Here is a 21,851-nt window from a genome sequence, read left to right as displayed (position 1 = left end):
TTTGGTACCCGCTGCTGGAAAGTAATTTTTTATATTTTAATTATTTTGGTTTCCTGACTATAAAATAATAATTCTAAAGTGGAAAAAAATACTGGTTATTACACACACAAAAATGTTTCCTTACAGAAAATAGAGAGTGCACATTAACCTTTTTTTCCAGTAGAGGAAACTTCACAATGAGGAGAGCATCGGGCAGAGCTTTTTAAGTAAAATAGCCATGTCTTATTTATTATGGTTTCTGCTTTAGTAGCGAAATCTATTGCCTTTAACAGATAGCAGGTTGTAGTCACTTTTAGCAACTCTTTTATTCTAAAACTTTTAAATGTCTTCTCATGAATGCCAAATAATGTGAGACTCTCCCATCTTTAAGTGACTTTTAGTGGATTAAACTTATAAAATAGAGATGTGAAAATTGGTCCTATATTAGTCTAAACCCTGATTTCCCTTTTAACAGGCATGAAGGATATGTACCAAGCAGTTATCTGGTGGAAAAGTCTCCAAATAACCTGGAAACATATGAGTAAGATATTTTATTTACTTTCCAAAAATATGGTACTAAGGAGTCCTCTTTAGATTAGGAGTAAATAATTGGTTGATTATAAAAGTACCAGATGTTTTTTTCTTCTTGACCTACTTTCTTCTCCCCACACTGTGATCCCTAAATAAACAGTAGAGAAACACTTTAAATAAAAGAAGAGAGAGGGTATAGGTATTCACCTGCCCTTTGATTAAAGGGGTACTCCTCAGATGCCTGCGCAGATTGTAAAAGGAAAAAATTCTTCTGGGAATCCTGGGAATATCGATCTGGCTGGAGAAGGCAAAAAGTCCCTATGAACACTGGATCAAATACAAATTGATTAAAAGCAGGCTTTAATCCTTCTAATTCCAAAACAGCAGACAAATAGGTATTAAATCTCTGCTTAGCTTCTGTTGTTTATGTTAAGCTGTCATGTAGAAGGCGAGTTCTCATGAATATAATTTTAATGGAACTACTTAATGTTTGATAAAATCCAGTTGCTGTGTACAGAGAACTCACCACGTCCACATACTTCCTAGCCTCAGCTGCTAAAAGGCCCAGAAGCAATAGCACCATGGTAGCAATGTGCACACTCAGTGTCTCAGTAACACTTCTCACTAACAAGAACCATTACTAATTGATCAGAGCTTTTACATGAGCCAAACGTGTTTAATACTTGGTGTTCCTTCCTCACCCAGACTTCTCTCCTCCTGGGTTTATTAATGTTCAAAACTAATTGATAACTGATGATGATTCTATCTCCTCTTACCTAATAAGTAGCCGGGGAGGCCAGGATATGACTCAAGTGTTAACAATAACATCCCAAAATGTCATCCTTAAAAATCACTCATATTCTTCTTGACCATCTTTTTTTTTTTTTCACCAAATTATAAATATAATGTAATCACCTCACAGAAGACCTTGAAAACCACTTTTAAAGAGGAAAGTACTACAATTATTTAAAAAGAATATTTGCTATGCTTTCAAATTTGCATTAAATTTTTATAGCTGCCCTAGTATTGTCCTACTTATAACCACCCACTGACTTATGAAATGGAGTAGAAGATAAATGTTTTCCAAAATTTTATTACAGAAAATTTCCAACCTTCACAAAAGAGAAGAATATAAGGAACCCAAAACCCAGCTTTGGCAATTATCAATATTTTACCAGTTATGTGAACCTTTGCTTTTGAGTTTAAAAGCATTGGTAGAAATAGAAAATGACCAAATCATTTTCTGGCATTAATTATGTCTTATATGTAAATTATAAACATTTTCAAAATGTCATTGACGTATGACCTTTTCCCGCTTTCAGGTGGTACAATAAGAGTATCAGCCGAGACAAAGCTGAGAAACTTCTTTTGGACACAGTAAGTCTCCTTAACTTGCCTTTTGACTTAAAATAAAATAAATTGTGCTGGGGTTTTTTTTTTTCCCAGCCGTACTGTGGTTTAAGCCAAAGCAGTGAGTATATATATTGGATTTTCAGTGGTTTTCTTGTCTGGTAAAAATATTCTGGGGATTTACAGGACAAGCAGACGAGATGAGAAACCTGGGGAGGGCCGAAGGCCTTGGTTGACAAGCGACCGTGGCCACAGGCGTGGTGGTCTTTCCAGCTGTGATGGCTGACCCCAGCGAGCCACGGGGCTGTCTTCCTTGCCTGCTTCTCTGGCTAGATCAGAGGTGGCTATGACTCAGATTCTGCCTGGTCGAGCTGTGAGTGCTGAGGAAACACACTACTTGTTTTAACGTATTTTTCATATAACAGCTCTCGAAAGCCATGCAGCATGTGTATCTGCAGCAAGACTGCTTCTCACCCAGGGCCGTTGGGATTAAGGGAGAGAGGGGCGAGGAGAGAGAAAGCAAGGTGCAGCGGGAAGAGTACCGGGTCCTGGTCCCTGTTCTGTCACCAGCTCAGCGTGAGACTTTAGGAACATCTCTTCTTTCGTCTGGGCCTCAGGTTCTCAAAGAGTTTAAACAAATGCAGTTTTATTATTTTAAATCACACATTAGTAAATGAAGTGTTGTCCGTGGCACACTTAAAACAGCCCGTATTAACGACTAGCTAAAGATGATTCCTATTTTACAGCATTTCTTGGGAGACACTCAAATACATTCTGCTTGCTGGGCAGGTAAAACATCCTCCTCACTAATACTCTGAACTGCTTTACCAGATCCTCTCTGCCTCCTTAGGTAATATAAGGACAAACTTCAGTGGGTCCTTCGTATGGTGTTTGAAACAACAGCTGAGTTGTTTAATGGGTGTATTTAATGTCTCCTTATCTAACAAATATAGGACTATGAAGATATGGATTGACTCATTTTTATTAACCAATAATGGATTTATTTTATTTTTATTAACTAATCTCCCAAGGTACAGCCCCATATTTCTCCAGTAGGATAGAAACCCTTTATCATGTTCCTGCTATAACTAGGAGCCCAAAACTGTGCCTATGACAAAGTAGTTGCTTAATAAATATTTGTCGAATGAATGAATACATCAAATGCTTAATCAACGTTTTTAAATTAAGAACTATGCTAAATGAGAACCTGCCTGATCATGAGCATTATTGAGGGAGCTTTTTAAAAATACAAGTTCCAGGACTTGAACCCTCACCAATCAGAACCTCTGGAGGTGGCATCCAAGTGATCCCGGGACTTACCTAAGTTTGAGAACCACAGAAAAGCCTCTTTTATGGTGTCCTATCAATTCTTCAGACAACACTTCCTCTAAGAAGCCTCTCATGCTTTCCCTCTCCCCAGTGAGGGAATGTGGTTCTCCCTATCTTTGAACCCTATAGTACAATATCATTACCTCTCCAGCAACACTGTTCTCACTCTGACTTCAATCTCAGTAGGTTCTTTTCTGTCTTAATTCATTTAGGTAAAGGGTAAATTCCTTGCACACAAGTACTCCATACCTTTCAGCATCACACCCATTGGGTGACCCGAATTTCACCAGGAGCCTTTTCTAACACATCAATTTATCATATCTCCATAATTCTAAGTTAAAGAGGCAATATTGACCTAATAATGGTTTGTTTCAAGAGAAGAAAAGTAGCGTCTTCAGAATAGAGTGGCTATGTGTCAGATACTCTTAAAGTACAATGCAGTGTTACAGGGCTATGAATTATTAGTTTATCTTTTTTGTAATAACCTACCCTGTGTGTCGAGATTATCTTCTGCAAGATCATCTTTAAATCACATAAATGGAAAGGTACTCCTAACACAGTCACCATGTCCCAAATGAAGGCAGACAGTGGAGTTAATACTTCCGACAGATGGTATACCATAGCACGTGATGATAGAGGCAGTGACAGCACTGTAGTTCTGGTATCATATTCCAGCATTTCAATTCTCCCGGTAATCTTACAAAGGTCATTTTACAGTAGAAAAAACTGAAGCTCATACATTTAATCAGGAAATATCTGGAACTCACAGAATTCTAGACAATTAAGGTGAGAATTCCCTTTTAAGAACATCTGGTTCTTCCTTTTGTTGTTATAGGTGACTGAAGTGGGGCCAAATTCCGAGCATGAATCAATGGCATAGTTTAGACTAGAGTAGGGGTCCTTCTCACACACACACACTCTCACACACACACACTCACACACACACACACACACACTCATACACACACACAATCAACAAGGGAATATAGGAGTTAAGTTGTATTCTTCCATACCTATATTTTCCATCCATATATTTTACCTCCTTGGCACATTTTTTTTTCTATTATTACCTGTTTGTTTTCCTAGATAAAGTAGTAGAGGGTAAATTGAGAACGTGATAACGTCCCACGGGAGCAAGGTCCCTCTCACTCCAGCTGCACTGTGCAGGTCAGTGCCCCCTTGCATGGTGCTGATGTGAGCAAAGACCCTTCAGGCTCCAATGTTCTTGGTGGTTGTGACTTCCTCTGAGCCCCTTGCAGGAAGTCAGTGGTGAGGCACATGCTGGATGCCTCATTTTCCTCAGAACCCTAGGCTGCCTCAACCCCAAATCGGTTTCCTGTCATCATCACTGAACGTCGCCCAGAGCAACTACGATGGAGGAAGAGCTCGATGCCTCCCATGGCAGCTGAGCTGACTGCAAGCCATATCTCCCCTTTGTCTCTTGTCTTCAGATTAGTTGCTCTTGTTAACAGCTGGGCCCTATTCGAATTACATACTTTTTCCCCAAGAAATAATGGCTTTTTTGGAAAGAATAACAACAATAACAAGACATTCTTAATTAGGTAGAAGAGACATTCACACTCCCCTCTTCGCAGGGTAGTTGGTACACTTCTGGGCTTTTTTTTTTTCTTTTTTCTTTTTTCCTTTTTGGTCTATGTTTCTTCCCCTTTAGAATAAGTTAGAAGTCTGCCTCTGTCGAAGTTTTGTTTCTTCCTGCCTTGAGTTTAACCCATCACATTTCAATGAGACAAGAGCAAATGCTTCACTATTTGGCAAAAGGGAAGCAATTTTAAAGATCATTTATGCTACATGTAGTACGTGGATGAATATCGCAAACATGATGTTGAGGTAAAGAAGCCAGACGCAAATTCCTTATTCGCAGTAGCCCCAAATTGGAAATGACCCAATGTGCAGCCACTGATGAATGGATTACCAAAATGTGGTGTAGCCATACAATGGAGCTCATTCCACCACAAAAAGGCATGAAGTACTGACGCATACTGCAAGTTGGGTGAACCTTGAAAACGATATGCTCGGTTAAGAAGCCAATCACAAAAGACCACATATTATATGATTTCATTTATGTGCAACGTCTAGAACAGGCAAATCTATAGAGACAGAAAGCGTATTAGTATAGCAGGGGTGCCAATGGGACCAGGGTATCTTTTCAAAGTGACAGAAATGCTGTAAAATTAGGTCGTGGTGACGGTTGTACAACTTTGTAAATTTACTAAAAATCATTGAACTGCACACCTAAAATGAGAGAATTTCGTGTTACATAAACGCTGCTGCAAAAGCTATTTTTAAAAATTTAATGAAATAATCTTGGACCTTCGACACCACGAAAATCACTTTTACTTCAGAAAAATACTGACCCCCAAAGAGGGAAAAATATAATTTTTGGAAAATCAAGTTTTTTTTAAAGGATGATTTGTAAGCAGCATGAAAAGGGTTTTTCATATATTGTTGGATAAACAGTTGACATTCACATCTGAGAAACGGGAAATAAGACTCTGTTTTCTTCTGCCCTCGCCCCACCAAAGATTCCGCACAGAGCACATTGTAGAGAATGTGGGAGGCTAATGGCAGGCGCAAGCTTACACTGTTGTTCCAGAAAGATTTATAACTCATTTTCTTGAACTGAAAAAATACAATTCATGAAACACAAAATTAATAAAGTAAATTCTGTGTGTACAAAGACAGAATCCTGGGACTGTTTCAGGACACCTTAAAAAAAGATAATGCAGAAGCTTTCTGCCTTTTTCCAGATTCTTCCCCATTTCAGGCAGCAGCTAGGGCTGGCCACGATCGCTGTGTTGGGAAAGGGTTGCCATGGCTGAACAGAGGTTTCGACTTAAAGTTTCTTTCTGTCTCTTTTTAAACCAGTTTGGTGGAGATAAAATTAACACTTAACATTGTACAAGTTTGCACAAGTTTGTACAATGTCATTGATCAACATAATGATTCGATATATGTATATATTGCAAACTGATTATCACGATAAGTTTATTTAACACTATCCCCAGACATAATTACAATTTTTTTTTCTTATAATGGGAACTTTTAAGATCTACTCTCTTAGCAACTTTCAAATATACATCATAGTGTCATTAACTATAGTCACCATGCTGTACATCACATCCCAGAACTTACTTACCTTATGACCAGAAATTTGTACCTTTTGACCACCTTTACCCAATTCCCTCACCTTCCACCCCACCTCAAATTTCAAAATAGACTCTTGAAACTCCCAGCAGAGATACGAACAATTTGGGAGTTTTGTAAAATTTATGTGGTAAACTATAGGTTTGTCAAGAATGCACAATGATTTAAGGGCCAAATGCCCCCCACCCGCCCCATACACAGGCTGCAGGTTTAGGGCCAAGTTAGAGAAGCAGGTTATGTTTTCCATGCAAGGATGAGCTTTCTAACTGTTAGTGATGTTGTGAGAGACAGAGATTATTTATCAGGACTGTTATAAGTAAGAGCTGCATGTTCAGCAGAGTCAGCAAAGACCAAACTTGGATGTCTGCAAGAATCACGTGTTAAGTTTGTAAAAATTTCAGGTACCAAGGTCTCAGTCCTGGAGATTCTAAGTGCATAGGTATGAGGTGGAGCATGGTCAGCTGTTTGCTATTGATGTTTTGTCTTTTTTTGCATTTTAGATTGTTCAGATAATTGTGATAATTGATGAAGTTTGGGACACAGAGGTTTAGGGACTTAGGCCAGCTCAGTGGTTCCCAACCAAGGATGGTTTTATCTTCCAGGGAACAGTTGACAATGTCTGGCATCCAGTCATTAGATGCCAAGGATGCTTCTGAGCATCCTGTAAAGCTCAGAATAGTCGCCTACAATGCAGAGTTGTGGATCCAAAACATTAGTGTGCTGAAGTTGGGATTACCCTGGGCTACTCTTTATGTGGTCCTTTCTAACCCTGAGATCCTAGGATTCAAACAATTAGCAAGGCCATCCATATTATTTTTATGTACAGACAACCCATCTTTGGGAGAGGGTGATGAAGGGGCTTGTGTTGTTCTAAATCGTATATACTTTGTTCAACATACTACAAGTGTATGCCCACTACATGAGGTACCTGTCACTCTTTGGCCTTCACTTAAGGCCCTCACTATGTCTAAGTTAAATGAATCGTAATAATAGATTTTGCAAATATTCCCAGCACAGATTTACAGCGAGGTGGGAAGAGAGCATTAGACATGAAGTACTCAAAACAGAGCTAAAATTTTAAAGTCCCCAGCAGGAACGAATAAACTGTTATATCCATTTGCATGTACTAATTTCGTCAGTGCTAGTAAAATTGTCAGGAGGAAGGAAGGGAACATTTTGGGGACTTTCCCTCTCTCCACTTTCCTCATGCCACCAGTGGCTTCATGTTCTTTCTCCTTTTTCCTGACAGCAGAATCAGCACTTGGGAAAGGGCCTGAAAATATATATTCTCATTAAGAAATTAATGAAGCTTCCAGGACAGAAAGCTTGGTGTTCTTGTGGGGGAATTGAGACGTGGCTTCTAACATTTGCTGAATGGAGGCTTCACGGAGTAGTAGAATGATCATGGCTTTGCTCACATGCCACGTTCAAGGTTCAAGTCTCAGGTCTGCCACTTACTGGTTGTAGGTCACAAGAAAGTCACGTAAACTCTTTTGGCACTGAGTGTCCTCACCAGGACATTGAAGAGAGGAACATTTAGATGGTAGTGTGTGGTGAGGGTTGGGTAATATCTGTAACGAATCAGTATGTGATAAGCTCCAAGAGGACAGAATTTGTGCCTGTGTGTCCTCATTCATTGCTTATCTCATTACTAGAAGAGTCTCTGACCCATGGTAAGAGTTCAATAGATACCCGTTGATTGAATATATGAAATAGTAACCATTATTGCAAAAGTCTGCTCTAAGCCAAGCGGGCCTATAGTATTTCCTTCACAGACAGGTGGAGCTGGTTTCGTGAGCCTGGTTTTGTGGGACCTTTAACCTTCCACTCTTTCTCACCATTCCAGGGCAAAGAAGGAGCCTTCATGGTACGAGATTCCAGGACTCCAGGAACGTACACTGTGTCTGTTTTCACCAAGGCCATCGTAAGGTATGGCGCTAACCAGGCGGGCGAGGAGGGCGGTAGACATAGCAACATCAGACAGAGCAAGAGACAGAAGGGTCTCTGGGAATCACTGGTCTGTTTGCCCTGGCCCTTCTGAGAAAGAAAAAAAAAAAAAGGGCAGGGAGATTAAGGACATAACTGAAGTCACTTAGCTGGAAAGTGACATAGACAGAATTGAATGCCAGGTTCTCTTCCCAGTTAGCATCCCTGAGTGCAGAGCTCTAAAGAAATAAAATATCTGGCCCTGTATCTGGTGAGTTTGTAATTAATTGCATAGAATAATAAAAAGACATTTCTGACCAAAAATGAGAAGATATGAATTCTAGTTCTGGCTTTGCTAATAAAGCGACCTACCATTTGCCGAGTCACGATGTGCCAGAGCTTTACAGACCACGTCTAACCCTAATAAGCCCCAGAGCAGGTGTTACTCCGCTCCTTTCACACAGAAGAAACTGAGACTTGAAGAGCTTCTGGCACGTCCCCGAAGCAATGCAGCTAGAGTGGTCCAGCCCCATTGCCGCTCCGGCCAGCGGGCAGGACCCTCCCCACGCGTCTGCCCCCCTCCCCACCGCAGTTTCCTCCTCTGTAAAATGTCCAAGAGCCTATCCAGGTCTCAAGGTCTCTTCTAATTAGAAACTTCGTAAGAACTAAGCAGTTTGGCAATGCCCGAAGTCCAGGAAGGATTAAGAGAAGAGAGAAAAGGTAATTATTAAGGGATCCCCAGGAAGTACTTGTTGGAGGACGAAGGATGTGAGCAAGAGCAGGGCTGGGTTGTGTTGACAAGGAAGGGTTCTGTCCTGGGGTGGGAAAGAATACAGAGCCCGTGACAGAGGGGCCGTGCCTCTGCCCTGCACAGGGGACAGTGGCCAGAGTGACCCGCAACTCCATAAGGCGGGATGAGGAGTAAGAAATAAAGCTGTTTTGGGGTTCCCCAAGTCTAGCCCTGAGTTCGGTGATTCACTAGGAAGACACACAGCACTCAGCATATAGCTGTACCCCAGGCTGAGATTTATTCCAGTGAAAGGATACGGAGCAAAACTAGCAAGGGAGAAAGGCGCATGGGCCAAACGCAGAAGAAATCAAACGCAAGCTTCTCAGGGGCCTCTCCCAGTGGAGTCACACAGGACATGCTTAACTCCTCCTGGAACAAGTTACGACAACAGGGGTGAGGTGGCATCTACCAGGGAAGCTCTGGAGACACTCTGCTCAAGGGTTTCATCAGGGGCTGGCCACGTAGGCAGCCTCTGCCTAGCACATAGCAAAATTACAGACTCCCAGAAGAAAAGCAGGCGTTGAGCATAAACCACATTGTTTATACAAACCATCTGAGCACAGGGAGCCACCCTTATTGGTTAGAAAATGATGAGAACGCTCCCAAAATCCAAGTTCTCAGATGGCAGCCAAGGGCCGACCTCGAAGCAGTCCTTTCTAAGGACAGCAGTCAGGGATGCTGTGTTAACTCTTGGCAGGGAAAACTCAAATAAGTATGAAGAGGCCCGAGATTCTTCCTTAACATACACTGGTAATTAGTTAAATCCATAGAGCAGAGAAGGCAAACATGTAGCACATATGAGACGATTCCCCATTTTGTGGTTTTTGGAAGAAACATCACAGCACTGACTCTAATTGGGTCCAGATATAACCTCAGAGTCCTTAATACAACACCCAGGGCCAACCTGTCAAGACTGACACAGGTTGAAATATATCTGCCGTCCTCATGAGAGGGTAAAAAACAAAGCTAATAGGAATCTGATACCAGATTGACATTTTTGTGTCTAAACGTTGCTTCTCCATAATCACTGCATTTATGTTTCATTCGTTTAAGTGAGAACAACCCCTGTATAAAGCACTATCACATCAAAGAAACGAATGACAATCCCAAGCGATACTATGTGGCTGAAAAGTACGTGTTTGATTCCATCCCTCTCCTCATCAATTATCACCAACACAACGGAGGAGGTGAGTTCTAGGAGACAAGATGGGAGCCTCACACAGGAACTCGGAGAAAAGTGGCAAACGCCCACCTGGTTTCTTCATGTCAGACAAGCTGACCTTAAATAATAACTAAATAGACAAATAGAAAAGGATGCCAAATGTGTGATTGTATTAAATGTTTTCCATTAGCAATTTCGCTGTTGAAAACGTGGGATTTCACCACCTGCCCACATGAGATTATGACTTCTCAGAGAGGGAGTAATCTCAGTGATTGGGCTGTGAGATTTGTTTTCGGAATAAAAGCAGCTTTTTCATTGGTTTATATTTTTCCCCTGGTGATTTAACTTGGATAGTTGCTGCAGTAAAGTTTTAACAATAGCCTCTCGCTTTTGAATCAACCCAGGCCTGGTCACTCGACTCCGCTATCCGGTTTGTTCCTGGAGGCAGAAGGCCCCGGTCACAGCAGGGCTGAGATACGGTGAGCAGTGCATTCAGGAATGTTATAAATATGCACTAAAACTCATGTCTCTAAAGGTCTGGGGCAAATCTGAGTGGACTTTTCATGAAACTCTTCCTCAGAGTTAAAATGACCCTTAGAACAGGTACACTGTGTATCTGGAGATGGATAGTGTGTACAAATGAACAGTTACAGAGAGGTATATCTAGGCCGAATCAATGTCCACTGGTCTTAGTTAAGAGTTCATCGATGAAGTGTTTATTGAGCACTTACTCTGTACAAAGCACTCTTCTAAATGCTGTTATCACTATATTCCCACTTATCCTCTAGAACTTCCGTATCATCTAGTTTGTTGGATATGGGTCTATTGCAAGAGCTGTAAGCCGATAACATCTAGAAGTGTTTGTTTGCATAACACAGTGCTAATTTTTAAAAAATGTTTTTAGGTGAGGCATACATCTCTAGTGCCACAGGTCCTATTCCTTCTTATCCTATGAAACTACAATCACCCACTTGTAATTATTTGCCTGGAATTCAGAGGCAATGGGTTTGTATCCCCTGGTCCAAACTGTGCCTGTTGAGAAGGCTGTGTGATTTTTATTTGGTGTCTCCCAGACTGGTGGTTCTCAAACTTCAGTGTGCATCAAAGTCGTCCAGGATGTTTATTAACAGTGTTGACTCCTGGACCCACCCCAATACTTACCAAAACTACCCCTGCTGGTGGAGTCCTGGTAGTTGCATTCTAAATGAGTGCTCTAGGTGATTTTGACACAAGTGGTCAGAGGGTAATATTTTACTTGCCATGGGCCCGCATCCCTAACCAGCACCATATCTGGCACACAGTAGGTACTCAGTAGTTTTCTGTTGAGTCTCTGCCTCAAAGAGGTAAAAACCAAGCTGTTTGTGGTACTCGACCAAATACCAGGAAAGGAAAATGCCTCCTTAGCCTCCTTAGAAAAATAAGGTAATTCTCATAACCAGAATCTTAGTGTGTCTATCCTGGATGGGAACTCAGAGATTATTTTATGAACCACTCATTTTGTCAGTGTGAAGCTGGAGATTTAGAGCCCTGTTATCTGTTTATCGAACATTTATCGAGAGCTGCCATGTGCCAGACACTGTGCTAGCCGATACCTCTGTACCTGTCCTCTTGGACTCCACCTCCTTACTCCTACCCCTGCTAAGCTAGCAGAGTGCTGTGTACACAACTCTCGATGGGTAAATGAATGAGTGCATGGTCTGCTCATATGAAATTTGCTCTGCATGAAAAATGGCAACTAAAAATTTTCAATCAGATATAGAAAATGGTTGGGACCTTACAAGCAACTTTTCATTTACTTTCTTTATATCTTGATTAATGCCACCCTCCTTCCTCTTTCCATGTACTCTCCCCCGCATACATTTTTCATGGTTTTAAATGCATATCATTTGGAAAAAAGATAATAATTTTATCTCTCTGTGATAGTTCTAAATCTAGGGCTTATCCCATATGCCATCTTTGGGTTATATTAACCATAGGCTAACCTTCTATGTAAAGTATACAATCTCCTGGTATCCTTCTACCTTGTATCTACTGCTTGTCAACCCTGGAAAACCCTCTCTCTCACCTCCAGGGAAATGGGTGATTGATCCCTCAGAGCTCACTTTTGTGCAAGAGATTGGCAGCGGGCAATTCGGGTTGGTGCATCTTGGCTACTGGCTCAACAAGGACAAGGTGGCCATCAAAACCATTCAGGAAGGGGCTATGTCAGAAGAGGACTTCATAGAGGAGGCCGAAGTCATGATGTGAGTGCCCTGAACAAGGGTATGCAACGACACCTCAGGGAGGGTATCCTGTGCTGTGGTCTTTAATACCACTCTGATGCCAAGTCATGCCACATCCCTCCTCAAATCCAGCAATGGCTCCCTGTGGCGTGAAGAATAAAATCATACTCCTCACATGGTCTACAAGACCTGTTACGGTCAGGCCCTGCCTGCTCCCCAATCTCACGTCCTACCCATCTCTCCTTGGGCTCATGATGTGCCAGACACACTGGCCTCCACTTGTCCTCACCCACACTAGCTGACTCCCTGCTATCCTTTAGGTCTCAGCTAAAATGACAGATTTTTATTTATGGGGAGAGGGATGCATTTTGGGGAGACTGAGTTTGGACCATCTCATTCCTTGTCTTCTTCCTCCAGGAAACTCTCTCACCCCAAACTGGTCCAGCTGTACGGTGTGTGCCTAGAGCAGGCCCCCATCTGCCTGGTGTTTGAGTTCATGGAGCACGGCTGCCTGTCGGATTACCTGCGCAGCCAGCGGGGGCTCTTTGTGGCAGAGACCCTGCTGGGCATGTGCCTGGACGTGTGTGAGGGCATGGCCTACCTGGAAGAGGCGTGTGTCATCCACAGAGACCTGGTAGGTAGGAGGGTGCAGGACAGCCACCTGCAGGTCCAGGATGCAAGGGCACGGCCTCTGCAATGAGGAACTAGCAACACCGGGAATGCATTAGTCGAGAACTGGTCACAGTCCATGTCCCTCTCCCTCTCAGCTTCTTCCTTCCTCCACGCACTTTGGGATGATGTCCCAGGGGGAAAGCGTTCCAGGAGGACTCAGATCACAGCCCCGCCTCTAACTTTTTCCCTCTCAGATTTCGTTTACACTTTCCCTAAATGAAAGTAACAGCCTCTTCTTCACCTCTCTGTGCCTCTGTTTCCTCCTGGGAAAATGAGAGAAATAGGCAAGCAGTTTTCCTCAAAGTGTTATCCAAGCATTTACCGGAATCACACTGGGGAGATCCTAAAACCATCCTCAGAATCTCTGGGCTTTAGGGCTCAGAAATATTCATTTTAACATGTCCCCTATGGGATTGTAGGCACATTAAAATTTGAGACTAGCTGGAGTCTTTTATTACTAGGGGGTTTTCTAATAAAACATTCTATGATACTAATTAGGGACCAGGTAGTCTCCCTATCGAAAAATAGTAAGATGATTAGCAACCTCAAAACATTCTTATTTTAGTCAAATGGGCAACAGTTTCTTCCTATCATCCCTAATGTTAACATTTTTTTTTTTTTGATCGCATCAGGTTGCATTAGAGCATATCATTGGTTAGACAACACCATAGATTTCTCCTCTAATTAGCATCCTGGGAATGAATAAAAGACGAAACTTACTCATCCTGATAAAGGATCTTACACATTCAGCTTCCTAGCTAAGTTCCATCTGGTGCTTGTGAAGTTTAATTAATGTTTGTAAAGCTCCTCAGTGCCCTCGTACAACAGCACATGGAAAAGCAAAGGACAGTGATTATAGGCGACACCTTAATTACTGATTACAGTTTCATTCTCCTTTCTGTTGGCCTATCTCCTCTCCAGGCTGCCCGAAATTGTTTAGTGGGAGAAAACCAAGTCATCAAGGTGTCGGACTTTGGGATGACAAGGTAATAAGGGATGTGGTGCTGGCACAGTCTCAAGAACGGGACTCAGGCCCCCAGAACATTTGGACATTCTCTCTCCACTCTCTCTTAAGGTTCGTCCTTGATGATCAGTACACCAGTTCCACAGGCACCAAATTCCCAGTGAAGTGGGCATCCCCAGAAGTCTTCTCTTTCAGTCGCTATAGCAGCAAGTCGGATGTGTGGTCATTTGGTGAGTGTCGTTCTGGCCCCACACCCACGTGATCTGGGACTGTGGGCCATCTGCAGGGCCAGCTCTACGTGCCCTGATCTCCAGAGCGTGAGGGAATCCCACCGGTGGTGTGTGTGTAATAACAGCTCTGCAAAGTGTGAAGGGTTCCTCATGACTGTTTTTGTTCTTGGAGACCTTTGAAATGGCAGTGTGTAAAAATAAGAGTGGAAACTTAGGATTCCGGTGACAACTGGTGTGAGACCAAAAGCTAGAGTTGTCGAGAGGTTAGAATATGAGTTGCTTGAGGCCAGGGACCATATTTTGTCCAATATTATATTCTCACACCCTCAATAAATATTTACTCATTCGTTCAACAGCAATGTATTGAGCATCTACTATATGCCAAGAGCTAGTCTAAGTGCTCACAATATAGTGCTGGATAAGGTAGGAAAGACTCCTGTTCTCTTGGAGCTAAATTTTAGGGGAGACAGATAACAATCATGTAAACAAGCTAATAGATCTGTCTACAAGATAAGTCAGGTAGTGATAAGTAAGTGCTATGAATAAAACAAAACAGTAATGAGATAGTGCTGGGATGCAGGGAGGGTGTGTCTTAAATAGAATGATCTAGGAAAGCCTCAGTAAGGAGGTGCCTCTTGAGCAGAGACCTAAATGATGAGAAAACTCTGTCCCCATTTGAAGATCCAGGGAACCGCAGCCCTGACAGAGGAACCAGCACATGCAAAATCTTGGTGTGCCCAAAGAGAAGGGGGACACTGTCTAATTGGGAGAGCGGCAGGCGATGAAGGAGGCAGGCCACGAGGAGGAATTAGACGTTCTAATAAATTCAAGTGGGCATGAATGAAAGGCGAAATGAATGATGTTGTTGTGGTAGGAAGTACCAAATAGTCTTGCCGGATTCGTCATGGCATACGAAGATCACCTCTGTGATTTAGGTTGTAAGAAGAATCATGCTTTGGACAGGGACAGGTGGGAGTTTGACTCTGCCATTCTGTATGAAGGGAAGGTCTGCCAAGTGTATTGACTAGTGGTAGAAACTAGGGAGAAGCTGACTCATTAAATCTCTTAGGAGAAGAGCTAGTTTTAAAGTCTTTTCTAATGTTTTTGAATATCCATTTACAACACCCAAGCAGTTTGTTTACTTTGAGTCCTGAACTGTTCCTTAAAACAGTCCCCCTATTCAACAGGCCTGGCTACGACTTTGTTAGCCAAATTTAAGTTCCAGAATGAACCCGGAAGAAATAAAGCTGCACTAGAGCGACCTCAGAAGATTCTCCTTCCCCCAGTGCGTATAACTAGGAAGGGCAGGGTTGACACGTGGCCAGTTTCTAGAGGTGTTACAGCTGGTCACATTGCACCAAGCCAGGGGACCCACAAAGAGATGTTTGCTGCTGTGACCACTTTGGCACATTTGCCTACGAATTCTAAATAGGGTTTTTTTCTGCCATAAGTTGTCAACCTGGGAATTTTCTGCTACATGTTATAATTAGACAGTTGAACTAATGCCCATTCCTGCCCAGGATGTGTCCTCTAGAGTGTCCAAAGATGAGACTGACTGACGGAAGCAGAGTAGAAAGAGAGAGAAAACTGAGGTGGCAATCCTGAGAAACAGAATCCGGATGATCCGAGAGCTTGATGCCTTTCTGAAGGCCCCTGAACTTTGTCATGTAGCTTGAGGTTTTGCCCTAATTAGTTGTGCTATTTTAAGTAAGTCAAGTAATCTCTTTGGGCCTTACTTAGTTTCTCATCAGTCCATTACAAGAGTGTCATGGAAGAAATTGTTTTCAAACAAGCTTTGAGCAGCAGAGACTCCCATTTTCCAAAGAAATCTCACTAGAAATCCTGGCATCTTGGGGGTGCTAACTAGTCTTATTTAGTTAGATCCTGAATTTCTAAAACTCCTGAGGCACCTCTGAGGGTCCAATCCAGTGCTCTGGGCTTGGGGCCCAGGACCTACTATTTGAACAAACTTCTGAGGTCATATTTACTCAGATATTTTAGAGATCATACTTTGCAAAATACTGCCCTAAAGTTGTCTGGCATATGCTTGGAAAACCATTTGGAAAACCACCAGGTTAGGTGATCTGCAAATTCTCTTCCCACGCTGACATCCTATGACTGTATTAGCACACAATAAGGCTAGCTGTGACATCTGTACTTTGCGCAGAAGAGAAAAAGAGATTAAATTAGAGGTCAAAAATAAGACACCTAAAGATGTGTTTTGCTTGATTTACACAGTATTTTTAAATCCAATTGAGGTTGTGTTTTAAAGCTCTCCATTTGTGACTTCATTTTCCAAATGAGAAGATGTGGCAATCCCGAGCCCTTGTTGCCATGTGCCCTGCGTTGGCTGGAGCTAAATTGCAGTTCTCTCCTTAAGACAGAACTTTTCATCTGCAGCGTTCCACGGTCCTCACTAGCCCCCGTTATGACACACCTCAGCCCCTCCACTCATTTACATCATCTGTAGACATTCGAGTTTATGTCCCTGCAAGTTCTAGTGGTAGAATTCAGATCATTGAAGGGTTACATATAACGAAGGGCTGAGCTTGAATGTTCTCCACCACTGGAAAAGTTGGGGAATCTCTGTTTTTTAGAAATAGTAGCAGCCTAATACACCTAATACATCTTCATGCCAGGGAGCCTGAGATTCCTAGACATAGGTTTGTTTGTTTGCTATTTGTGAACTTCATCATTAGCTGTGCTGCACTCACCATTGCTCATAGGTGTGCTCATGTGGGAAGTCTTCAGCGAAGGCAAAATCCCATATGAAAACCGAAGCAACTCAGAGGTGGTGGAAGACATCACTACTGGATTTCGGTTATACAAGCCCCGTCTGGCCTCCCCACACGTCTACCAGATCATGAATCATTGCTGGAAAGAGGTCAGTAAAGGAAAGGTTGTATAATCTACAGCTTCACGGTCTTCCCCCTTCCCTAGAACAAGGAACCTTTTTAAAGAATGAGGCAGAAACGATGAATAAAATAGAATAGCAAGAAGGTGACCTTGAGCATCTATTAACCAGAGAGGTCCTCCACCCCTAAAAGAGCTGGCAGTGACCTTAGACATCATTTGATTTGCCACACGATGTTGAAGCCATCAACCTATTGTCAGAAGGAAAAGGCGTGGGGGGATGGGGCGAAGCCTATGTTGATACATCAATTTTCTGAGAAAATCATAGAGCCATTGCATGTACTTCTGGGGATCAGAAGTTCACTTGTGCTGTGGAAATAGTAAAATGACTCAGAAAGTTCATGTTATTCATTCAGCAGTTTAGAATGAGGTGCCAGTTGCGCTGCAGCCTCCCAGGTGTCTCTGTTGTCCCATGCTTGGGTTGCAGGCCGTGCATCGGCGAGCATCTTAGAAGTCTTTTGGTGACTTAGGAAATTCTGAATGGAAACCACAGCTGAATGTTGCTGAAATAGGGAGTTAATACAAATTCAGATCATCAAAGGGAGACAAGGTAGAACTGGAGAAGTATCGAATTCTTCAGCTTTGTCTCAGCTTTGCCATTTCTTAATCATTAATCTTGGACAATTCTCTATCTAAACCTCCTCTCTCTTACTGGTAAGAGAAATAAGTAATGGTTGATTTGTAAGTTCATAAATCTTAAGTTCGTAGATCATTCATAATCAAAAATAAAGAAACAAACGATAAAGACATAAACAAGAGCACTTTACAAGAATTAAATACTATAATAATTATGATGGCTGACATTTATTTAGCACTGCTTCCTTTTACCCTTTTATTTATTTTTTTAAAAATTAATAGACTTTATTTTTTATAAGTTTTAGGTTTATAGCCAAATTGAGCAAGTAGCACAGAGTTCCCATATACCTTCCTCCGCTATTAATCACATTTTGCATTAGTGTAGAACATGGGTTGCCATTAATCAACCACAATTGATACCTTAGTATTTACTGAAGTCCATAGTTTATGTTAGGGTTTATTCTTTGTGTTGTACAGTTCTGAGTTTTGACAAACATATGATATCATATTTCTACCATTATGGTATCATACAGAATAGTTTCACTGCCCCGAAATCCACTTTCCTCTCTGCTCCTGGAATCCTTAGCAACTATTGACCCCTTTATTGTCCAAGTTTTGTCTTTTCTAGAATGTCGTATAATTAAAATTATATGGTATATAATCTTTTCGGATTAGATTCTTTCACTTAACAGTATGCATTTAAGATTCCTCCATGTGTGTTTCGTAGTTTGATAATTTCTTTTTGTCACCAAATAGTATGGCATTGTCTGGATGTACCAAGTCAGCAGAGGCTACGGCTCTTGATTCCTTCTTTGCATTGGAACTGGCTAGGACACACACATACAAAGAACTCATAATCTATCTTTTCTTTCCTCTCTAGAAACCAGAAGACCGGCCGCCTTTCTCCAGACTCTTGAGTCAACTTGGTGAAATCGCAGAATCGGGACTCTAGCAAAGACTCAGCTGCAGGTCCTCAGTGGGGGCAGGAAGTCCTCCCTCCATAGAGCATTAAAAGCTGCCACCAGCCCAGGACTCCCCAGAGAAAGCCAGCCTGTGGCGCCAGCCCCTGAGCTGCCAGGGAGGCAGCACCCTGACAGAAGCTGGCCCCGGGCCACAGGCAGGAGGCTCAGCCAATGAACTGGGAGAGCGGCAGCGATGTCTCCACCCTCCCTCCAGCCTCTTATCTTGCGTGGTGCATAAACCTCCATCTGACAGCTTTCAGGCAACATTTCTTGCACTTCTTAGAGAAAGGGAGAGATGGGGTAGGGCCCCTGGATGATTATTTTTATTATCATTTTAAACACGGATATAAAATTCATAGTCAAAGGACCTTTTATGCCACCTGACAACACAGAATCCCAGGATACGGGGCAAGAGGAGCAAAGAGCACGACTCTTCTTCAAGGAACACTGTGAGTTAAGGACAAAAAGAGTAAGCTCTGCCATGATGCTGTCAGCCACAGCTTCCTGCCATAGAGGATGATGGAACAGCTGCTCACAGCAGAGGCCGGATATTCTGAGAAGCGGCTGTATGAGGTTTTACTCAGAGTATGCTGCCACCTCTCTCCTTGAAGGGAGCACGATGGACTCAGATGAATAATTTCAATCCCACGGTTGGAGAGTTGGGTATCTGGTGTCCAGGCAGAAAGAGGGCTTCTGATGATAGGGAACCAACAGGTACAAAGGCCTTAGGCTGTTACCACTCTGATGTGTTAAGCCAGGCAGGTGACTATGCCTTCACTTCTGCACAGAATGCTTCCGGAGGCATCCCAGGAGGACGTGGTTCCTTCTGAACACCGACCCTGAGGACTCTGTCATCACCTCCACCCCTTCTAGAGATCAGGCCCCTCTCCGCACTCTGTTACCCTCATCAAGAGAGGGCAGCATCGTGTTGGGCAGTGTAGCCTTGCAGAGAAATCGAAGCTTGTTTAATTAAGCCCTAGAGATTTGCAACTCTAAGGTTGAGACTTTAAGTCTCCCAAAATTTGAGGAGAGGAACAATCTGCATGGAAACTGAGTCAGGCACTGAGTCAGGCACTGAGTGGGGGGCTCCTGAGATGCACAAGAATGCCTACTGTTGATCGAGCGCTTAAATATTCAAAGTGAATATTTGCTGAGCTTACCCTGCATTCACATCAACCCCGTGAGATAGTATCAGTACTCCCATTATACAGTTAGTGAAACAGAGGCTTTAAAAATCCAGGACACCTCCCAGAAGCGACAGAGCTAGCAGTATAGAGCTGGAGTCTAGCCCACAGCTGCCTGACTCCAGTGCAGTTTCTTTATTCCTGTGCAACACTGCCTTTTACTGAAGATGAAAGGGGTTGCAGAGGAGAGAAGCACAGCAGAGGGGAAAGGCAGAGAAAAACCAACAAAGACATCAACAAAGCGCCACCAGCAAGTAATACTGCTCCCACGCAGACCACTGTGGTTGGTGCTATAGCACTCTCTTTACTCATCTCTAGCCTCCCCTTTGTCAGGGGTAATGAGTTTGAGCTCACTCAGTTAATTAACCCTTTGATTCACCCAACCCACCAGAGTCCTGCCTCACGAAGGATTTATAGGAGAGCTTCAAAGCAGCTTGGAAAATTCTCCTGCAGAAGTATACATGCTTCCTTTAATTATCATTCCAACTTTGAGCTGGCTGCAGTCTTCTTGAACACTCAGTGGAGAAGAGCACTCCCTGATGTGAGAGAGAGTTAATTTTCCCGCAGTGTTCAGATAAAACTTTAGGAGAGATTATTGGATGCCATTGCAATCAGCTTTTTCTAAATAATGTGATATTTGGACCGGCCAGAGAGTCAGATGCATAACTTTTAGCTATAATTATTGCAAAACTGAGAGCCTCAAGACAGAAGATGATCTTATTCAACTTATCTAAAGTCAGCCCTGTGTACTTTCTCACATTTTGTACTTCTCTTCTGGAAACTTTAACTACAGATTTCTGAACCATCCAGCCTAGAAGGAAAACATCAGGATTGACTGATTTCTGCAGTCTGGTTTAGAAAACTCTCTCTTACATGCCATTATCTTGTCCAAGCTCAGATTCGCTGGGGCCTTAACTGAATGCATGTTGATAATTCACCTCCCAATGTCCTATCCTGCAAAATGGGCTTCCCGCCTGTCCTCCCTCCATCCCCTCTCATTTTGAAAATGGTGCCATGTGGTCACAGGGAATTCCCTTATAGAAAGTTTCAATTCCAGATACATTTTATAGGTTTTGCCTTTTGTACCTTTTGAGACTATGTATATATGCATAGACTGAATATTTATTAGTGTACAGTCGTTGCTAGTGTTCACAATTAAAATGTTACAAACATCTCACCCTTTGTAAAGCACACAAAGTTAAAGATAGGGCCCAGCAAGTAAAGTTGTACGATTTTGTAACTATGGTGTGTATGATCTGAGTTCCATATATATCCAAATGTCTAACAACAAAAATTTTCCGTAAATAAAAGTGGTTACATGGTTTCATGTCCCATAGACAAGTAAAGACTCTATGTCGCTCAACATTTGTTCAACAAGTACATTTCAAATGCTACTTATGTTTGGATGATATGCTGTGCTGAGTGCTACAGAAATGTGTAAGAAATGGCAGGTGTGATTGGGAAGGCGGGCATATAAACAAGAGTGATATCAGGGGAAACGTCTTAGACCCTTGCTGGTCACGGTGTGGTCCCTGGACCAGAAATAACAGCACGGCCAGCTGGTGAGAAATACCAATTCTCCAGCTTTACCTCGAGACCCACTGAATGATAATCTACATTTTTAACAAGATCTGTAGATAAACATATACAGATTAAAGTTTGGGAAGCTCTGTCACAGAGGATATGTCTGACTCAGTTTTGAAGATGCATTTCGGATTTTTTTTTTTTTTAAGGCAAGAAGTTGTCAGAAATAAGATAAATCGTTTCCAGGTAGAGGGATAGAGGAAACAGAATGGATTGGGAAGCTATTATGCGTGTGCGTGTGTTTGCAAGGGTCAAGATGGTAGAAGGGACAGACAAATTGAAAGTGAGCCTAGAAATGTAGGCAAGGATCAT

General features: G+C 42.4%; 1 protein-coding gene across 3 annotated transcripts in view; it reads left to right on the top strand.

Moving 5' to 3' along the window:
- ITK (IL2 inducible T cell kinase) overlaps window positions 1-21,196 on the top strand; it is a 49,620-nt gene extending 28,424 nt beyond the window's left edge. Inside the window, exons 7-18 of one of the 3 annotated variants that reach the window (XM_016167106.2) lie at window positions 455-520; window positions 1,833-1,887; window positions 8,201-8,283; window positions 10,124-10,257; window positions 10,637-10,711; window positions 12,304-12,475; window positions 12,872-13,088; window positions 14,048-14,112; window positions 14,202-14,320; window positions 15,508-15,605; window positions 17,047-17,204; window positions 18,690-21,196. In XM_016167106.2, the coding sequence (XP_016022592.1) occupies window positions 455-520; window positions 1,833-1,887; window positions 8,201-8,283; window positions 10,124-10,257; window positions 10,637-10,711; window positions 12,304-12,475; window positions 12,872-13,088; window positions 14,048-14,112; window positions 14,202-14,320; window positions 15,508-15,605; window positions 17,047-17,187 (1,225 nt within the window). In that variant the 3' untranslated portion in view covers window positions 17,188-17,204; window positions 18,690-21,196. The other 2 variants (XM_016167107.2, XM_016167105.2) reach the window with 2 other exon arrangements.
- The last annotated feature ends 655 nt before the right edge of the window (window positions 21,197-21,851 follow it).

This window comes from Rousettus aegyptiacus, unplaced genomic scaffold (assembly GCF_014176215.1).
Source record: "Rousettus aegyptiacus isolate mRouAeg1 unplaced genomic scaffold, mRouAeg1.p scaffold_m13_p_7, whole genome shotgun sequence".
Classification (NCBI taxonomy): domain Eukaryota; kingdom Metazoa; phylum Chordata; class Mammalia; order Chiroptera; family Pteropodidae; genus Rousettus; species Rousettus aegyptiacus.
The sequence above is the reverse complement of the archived record's forward strand: the minus strand, read 5'-3'. Positions and strand labels throughout refer to the sequence as shown.